Source organism: Hoplias malabaricus, chromosome 11 (assembly GCF_029633855.1).
Source record: "Hoplias malabaricus isolate fHopMal1 chromosome 11, fHopMal1.hap1, whole genome shotgun sequence".
NCBI classification, from domain to species: domain Eukaryota; kingdom Metazoa; phylum Chordata; class Actinopteri; order Characiformes; family Erythrinidae; genus Hoplias; species Hoplias malabaricus.
In genome coordinates this window covers 19,026,114-19,033,101 of record NC_089810.1, presented here as the reverse complement: position 1 = coordinate 19,033,101, position 6,988 = coordinate 19,026,114, and the positions used below count along the sequence as shown (strand labels likewise).

At 40.1% G+C, this 6,988-nt stretch overlaps 1 protein-coding gene across 4 annotated transcripts in view; it reads right to left on the bottom strand.

Moving 5' to 3' along the window:
• Positions 1-6,988, bottom strand: part of hipk2 (homeodomain interacting protein kinase 2) — a 117,357-nt gene that overhangs the window by 15,148 nt on the left and 95,221 nt on the right. For 2 of the 4 annotated variants that reach the window (XM_066684794.1, XM_066684795.1), the window contains exons 7-10: positions 4,108-4,292; positions 3,640-3,802; positions 487-706; positions 173-294 (exon numbers count right to left, since the gene is read on the bottom strand). In XM_066684794.1, the coding sequence (XP_066540891.1) occupies positions 173-294; positions 487-706; positions 3,640-3,802; positions 4,108-4,292 (690 nt within the window). The remainder of the gene's footprint in view (positions 1-172; positions 295-486; positions 707-3,639; positions 3,803-4,107; positions 4,293-6,988) is intronic. The other 2 variants (XM_066684796.1, XM_066684797.1) reach the window with 1 other exon arrangement.

Sequence of the window (6,988 nt, the reverse complement as noted above, 5' to 3'; positions counted from 1 at the left end):
CGTCAGAGGAGGGTGAATTATACTCGGATCATTAAAACAAAGTAGGTCATGCTAATTGCTCTTAGCTGGAGCCAAATTTGGCAGTAATTGTGAATTTTGGGAGAGTCTGAGGGGTATAATTAGTTTGGGGCATGTGTTTTTATCGCCATGGCGATGGGGCTGGTGTTTGTACCTGTGTGAGGAGGCCAGGCTGGATCTGCAGGGGCTGTGCTCCGGGGGCCTGCGTCACTATGGGAACAGCGTTCTCCATCCGCACAGAGTAGCCACTATGTTTAGAGGGGGACGCCTGCAGCCCTGTGGAGACCACACACACGCACACACACACATACACACATACACACACCTCAGCAACTGAGCCTTTGAATTCAACTCACAATTACCCCTTGCAAATCACAGTTACCTCTGTAAATAATATAAGTATTATAGATATTTCATTTCATATTAATGTGCTATTTGCTGTGTGTTTTTATACTGTAGGACTCTCACCTTGGAAGGCAGGTGGGCAGACGATGAGGGCCTGCTGGAAGGGGTCTGGGCGGGTGGTGCAGAGCGGGGGTCCACCGGGCTGCAGGGGCATGGTCCTAGGAGCCACAGCAGCCATGGGGGCTGCGGAGGGCTGGTAGAGTGCAGATTGGTAGTTTAGTATGGAGACATCAGGATTGGCAAGGGAAAGGGTGGCACTGGTGGAGGAGGGAGCCAGGTTGGCCTAAAGGAACCGATGGAGTCAAGAAACAAACAAAGAAACAAACAAAGACAAACAAAAGCATGAGGTGTGGGAGGGGGGTGGGGTGAAGTCACAATGAAGGGGGTGGGGCAAAACTTGAAAATCATAAACGATGGAACACGCTGATTGTAATATGAATCAGATATTTACTTTGTCATCAGTGGAGCACAGAATTTTTAAGAACTGTCCTATGGCATCATTATTAAATGTCATTTTTAAGGAGAGCTCTATGCATAAACATAAGTATGAATGATGGTTTTATGTGAGTTTCTTTTTTCTTTATACTCAGCTGCTTACCAGGTAATTGTACATGTAAACAAAAGCGAAAATATTGCATTGAATATACATAATTTAAGTGTCAGTCAACTGCATACTAATACAAATGTTTACATCAACACAATTACTCTTTACACAAGTACATTTTATTCAAGAAAAACTTAATTAACACATAGCACTATTTTTTCTCAGTGCACTGGAATCCAACTTCAAAATAATCTTGCATTCCTAAGGAACTAACGATGATGAATTTGCTGTTTTGTGGTTTAAGATCACAGACATCTGATCTTGAATTTACTGAGAAGATGAAAAAAAATTATTTTGTAATGTTTCATGTTCGGAAGCTGATAAAATATTCATGGTGAGATTCATTTTGCTTAAATTGAACCATTAGACTTGAATTAAAGCAAATACACTGGAAAACGGAAACCTCCTGGCAGTTTTTTCCAAGCAAACCTTTACAAGGTAATAATCAAACCGACATGGATAGTGTTTTTATGGTTGCAGCTGAAGTGCATGCGCAGTGTAAAGGCATTTGCATGTTGTATGAAATGACTTATTGACCGCAGCCAGAAAGCAGAGAATAGAGCATGTCAATCAGCGCTCTCGTGTTACAGTTTACTTCAGTGCTCTGTTACTCCAGCTCATTGAATTTGCTCGTTCTCATTAGCAGCAGATAATAATTTCTCTTATTACTATGGCCTGATTAAATACCCCCCCACACACACACACACACGCACACACACTCACTCTCATACTCATACATACATAAACTCATCTTTGTGCTGAGAGAAAGGACGGGGAACTATTCTAAAGCCTAAGTCCACTCTTCATGCCCCCTCCAGAGAGCTTTCTGCTATCCTGCTATCTGGTTAAAGAGCTGTTCACCTATAATGCTGCTACTTCCATCACCAAGGCTGTGGCAGTGTGTTTCTCTTTGCTGGAGGAGTTAAGTGAAATGCAGTCATTTATTCTGAGTCTTATTCAAAAAGATAAGTCAGGAAGTCAACACCGAAGTGCAAACACATTCACAAAAAGGAGCGTGAGATGCAGAGGTGTCTCTAAAATAAGGATAACACATTCAGATTCTGTATTCAGTGAGAGAGAGGTACGAGCTGACATTTAGGTTCATTCCACAGTGATGTGGGCAAAAAAACACCATGTGTCCAAAAGTATCCAGTCACTGACACCTTCTAATTAGTAACTGAGCTATTGTAAGGAGTACCAGTGCATCTCTATAGAAACGCCATGTCTCAGCATGAGGACGGGATGCCACGCTAAATGCCAAGCACAAGCTGAAGTATGAGTATGAAGTTCTCCAGAGTGATGGCAGAACATTCAGTACCTTGGTTTGAAGTGAAACGGGGGCACACTTTACATTAATGCCCTCAAAACAACAGAAGAGCAATTGTTCTGACTATTTCCGTTTGTTCATAAGCAGCGTAAAGAAGGAGAGCGGACAAAATGAAACTAGGAACAATCTAAATGTCCTTGATAAACATTTTCCAAACCCAAGCTTTTTAATGGAGAATAGTCTTATTTACTTTCATCTGCTACTGAGGCAATACTGTTTCATTTCATGCCACTGTTAGTAATTACAGGCTTTTCATTAGAGCTTGCATGGGGAAAAATTCTGAGCGGCACTTTTCATTTTTCATTTTCTCTGTTTAGTGCGGCCGACGAGCACCAGGGGAGAGAGTTAATCAATACGCCACTGTGGCATTCATCAAACAAAATAAACACTTCAGCCTGCAGCCCGCTAATACAACATGAAACAAGGCACAGGTCTGCTCACAATCACACACACACACACACACACACACACACACACACACTCACAGCAAAAGACCTCCAACAGGTACATTTACTGTACTGAGTCAACAACACAACACACACAATACTCTGCAGCACGCTCCTGAGAGAAACTGAGCACTGTTACACAGCAGCATTGATTTGAACCATAGAAGTGCTATTTACAGAATAGAGAGAGAGAGAGAGAGTAGAAGAAGAAGGGGGTCATAGAGAGAGTGAAGAGGGATGTCTGTGTGTGAGAGTGAGAGAGAGAGAGAGAAAGAGAACAGAGGAAGGCAAAAAAAAGATAAAATGAGAGAATAGAAAAAGAGATTAAACCAGGGAGAAACTGAGTTGTCGTCCTTTAGTGGGACCTAAGAATGTAGGGTGCAGACATGATGTGAATGTGGGTCTTAGGTCAGCAGTTTAGAGAAACACACCCTGATGAAGCAGTGGCGGGCGGCTGGGAAGGAAATGAGGAGTGGGAAAAAAACAGCAGCATAATCTATGAGACTGAAGAGCACAAGAAAATGCAAACCTGGCAGGAAGTCTACACTGTCATGTATTTAATCAGCACATTGTGACACAGGGCCATAAGGCTGGACACACACACACACACACAAACACAGTCCTGCATGAAGCTCTAGGATCTTAATGCTGGCATGGAAAACCTGGGCAAGTAATGTGATCATTGTCAGAGCTCGGTTCAATACTGATTACTCTGCACTGCTCCACTGCAAATGAGTCAATGCATGTGATCCAATAATTTGAGCTTTAAGAGTGAAGGGGAAACAGGGTGTGAGATCAGGATTGTGTGAGTGTGAGTATGTGTGTGTGTGGAAACTGACCTGGCTGTGCACAGTGTTAAGCTGGTTGTTGAACGTCATGGTGAGATTGGTGGAAGTACTCGGGGCCACGTGTGTGATGAAGGGGGTTTTGCTCTGGTTCACCGTGTCATACATGTTCACCCTACGCTTGCAAATCTCCATGTTCTGGAAGCATGATTTAACGCTGTAGAAGAGAGGAGCAGGGTTAGTGGTCAGAAATCCCATCACAATGCATTTTTCCATATCATTCAAAACCGGCAACAACCATGTGTTTTCCTGTATGCTCTGATTGTGTTCAAATCACATTTTGTATGGTGTATTAAAGCATGGACAATGGATATTCTGTTACTTAGGCCTTATAATGCATGACACTGTTTAAACACTAACATTGGCATATGGTCAGAGCCAATCAGCAATAAGGTACAGAGTGTAAGGTACAGTGTAAGCGTAATTATAACATGTCTTTCTCAGCCCTAGGCTCAGACTCACTGTGAGCTGTGGGGGAAGTCCAGCAGGTGGGCCATAGTGACAAAGGGGTGGTTGAGCGTCTCGATGGGCGTGATCCTCTTATCTGCATCGATGGTCAGCATCTTGGTCAGCAGGTCGATAAATTCCCTCCGGTCTGCCTTCTCCGCCAACATATCACTACCCTCCAGGTCTGTGGTCACATTCACCTGCACGTGAGACAGAACCAGATAGAACAAGGTTTATCAGCCACAGCGCTCTTCCCTTTTAATAAGTTCACGCTGGGTATGGCACAACACTGATTATCTCATTATAATGGCACTTGTTAAGAGGTGGGATATATTATGCAGCAAGTGATTTGCCAGTTCTTGAAGTTGAAAATGGAACCAAGAAAAATTAGCAAGCGTAAGGATCTGAGCTCCTCTGACCATCGGCAAATTGTAAGGGTCATACTGTTTAAGTCAGAGCATTTTTTCTGTGGGATGAAACTAGACCGGCTAGCCTTCGCCCCTTCATGCATCGATCAACCTTGAGTTCATGACAATGTCGGCATTTCACCAGTGGCCCTTCCTTGCACTGCTTTTGATAGGTACTACTCAGTGCGTACTGGGAATACAGCACCATTTTAGAGATTCTCTGACTACGCTCACAATTTGGCTCTTTTCAACATCTCTCCGATCCTTATTCGCACCCATTTTTCCTGTTTCTTGTTTCAATTCATGAGCTCCACTGTGGTACAAATGTGCCACTCCCTGATTGGTGCCAATGTAATGAGATAATGTTATTCGGTTCACAGTTAAATGGTTTTAACCTTTTGGCTCACTGGTGATTAGTCAGCTTTAATGGTCACTTTAATGGAACTGATTAATAATACTTCCTCAGGGATCTGACTTTTGTTCTGAATTTGGTGCTGATGCTCACTAAAAAAATACAGTGCATTAAATAATAAAGGCAGAATCTCAATTCCTTTATACAGGAATACAATAAAAAACCTCCAATACATTACTGATGTATATTGCAATGGGCAACATGGTCCAGCTTCTTTGGGGGCAGGTTTTAACATGCCATAGATGACATTTCTAATCATATTTCGTATAATACATTAGGTTAGATATGGTTAACCTGCCTTTGCTTGAGTTATAGTCCACTGCTAGCTCAGTTTTTTTTTTTCAGATAAAATCGAATCATGAGTTTTCTATTTGAAAACGAATACTTAGATTACTGTTTCCACATATTTGATTTTCTTTTTTTACCTCAGACTAAAATGCTGTTTCTCTGAGCATCCCTTCTCAGTGAAAGGTACCAATATTTCATTCTCTTGATAACTAAGGAAAGAATGCACATTCTTAAAAAGACGAATGCTCTTTCTATACAAGTATTTCAAGCAGCCGAAGGTTTGAATAATGGCATTGGCTGAGAATATTCTAAAGGTCACTTCCATTCTTCAACAAGGTACAAGAATTTGACCCATGAAAGTAACACCCACAAATCTAGTGGAGTTTTGAACGTTTCGCCCAGCTAATACGTCATCAAGCGGTCACTGTGTCTCACTAAAAATAGTGGTAACCTTGTACCTTCTAAGCATTCCTAAATATTTGTCTTCCTAATAACAACTTTTCACAGAGACACTTGGGAATGTTCTTGGCGCCGAGACTGAGATCCTAATCAATCTGAGGACGTCAAAATAAACAAAGATAAACCAGATACATTAATTTATAAATTAAAAACACTGTATGACATTTTTAAAGACGCTAAGGTCAATGAGCATGAAACAGGTACTCAGTCATTTACAATGAGTGGTTTCTGTACACGCAGTTTATCATCTACTGGAGGAGGTCTTTTTGCTGAGTGGCTCTCTGTGTGTTATTCAGTAAGATTTCAGTTTGCATGGAACTACCGCTGACACACAGTTCAAAGGTTTACTACTGCTTGCCATATTATAAATGTTATTTAAAATGCAATAACAACGTATACACGGTTAAATAAAATATATTATTCACCAAAAGATATCAGTGAAATTATCCACCTATTTAATATATTTTAAATAATTATATGTAAAAAAATATATATATATATATATATATATATATTTAGTGAAAATAAATGTTTATTTTGCATATACAATAATTTATAATTCCAATGCATTTAATTTTTACCAGTAATCCATCTTTAATCAACAGTTCCTCTTCTGAAAAATGATTAATATTACATTCTAATATATAATACATTTCATATTCATGTTATTCAGCTTTTGGCTATATCTATATATTCTTTTGCCTATATGAATAGATCTAAAACATCTTAATTATTTATTTGCAGCTTCCAATTGTCCTGCTAATTATCAGAATCCTGTTCATTTGTTCATAAATTGCATATTATAATAGAAATATAAGCTGGTTCCAAATTACTTGAAATAAAATCTTGTTAACTAAAAGGAACACTATGTAAACTTTTTACCTTAAAACTACAGCTTCGAAATCATTGTGATGCTTCACTGAGCTGTAACTCTGGGCTCAGCGGCACTGCAGAAGCTGCACTATGTAGATTTTGGAGGATTTGATTTCAGTACAGTTCTATAAAAGTGAATTACTCCAGGGGGAGCTTCAGGAGCAAAAACCCAAATATGTCCCTTTAACAATCTTTTGCTCTGATAGTGACATTTTGGATAGTCTTGATTCAAAACGCTCGTATAAGAACATGTCTAGGTGTCATATAATAACTGGTTAGGAATCCAGCAAACTGTTTATTAAACTGTTTGTTTTAGATCTTATTCACTTATTGGAACTCTTGGTGATATCGCTGTTGCAAATATTATGATAACAATTAACAAACAATACACTGTGTCATCACAGTACACACGTTTGCAGATGTAACGCTGCTGGCCTGCAGTGGCTGGTCAGACAGA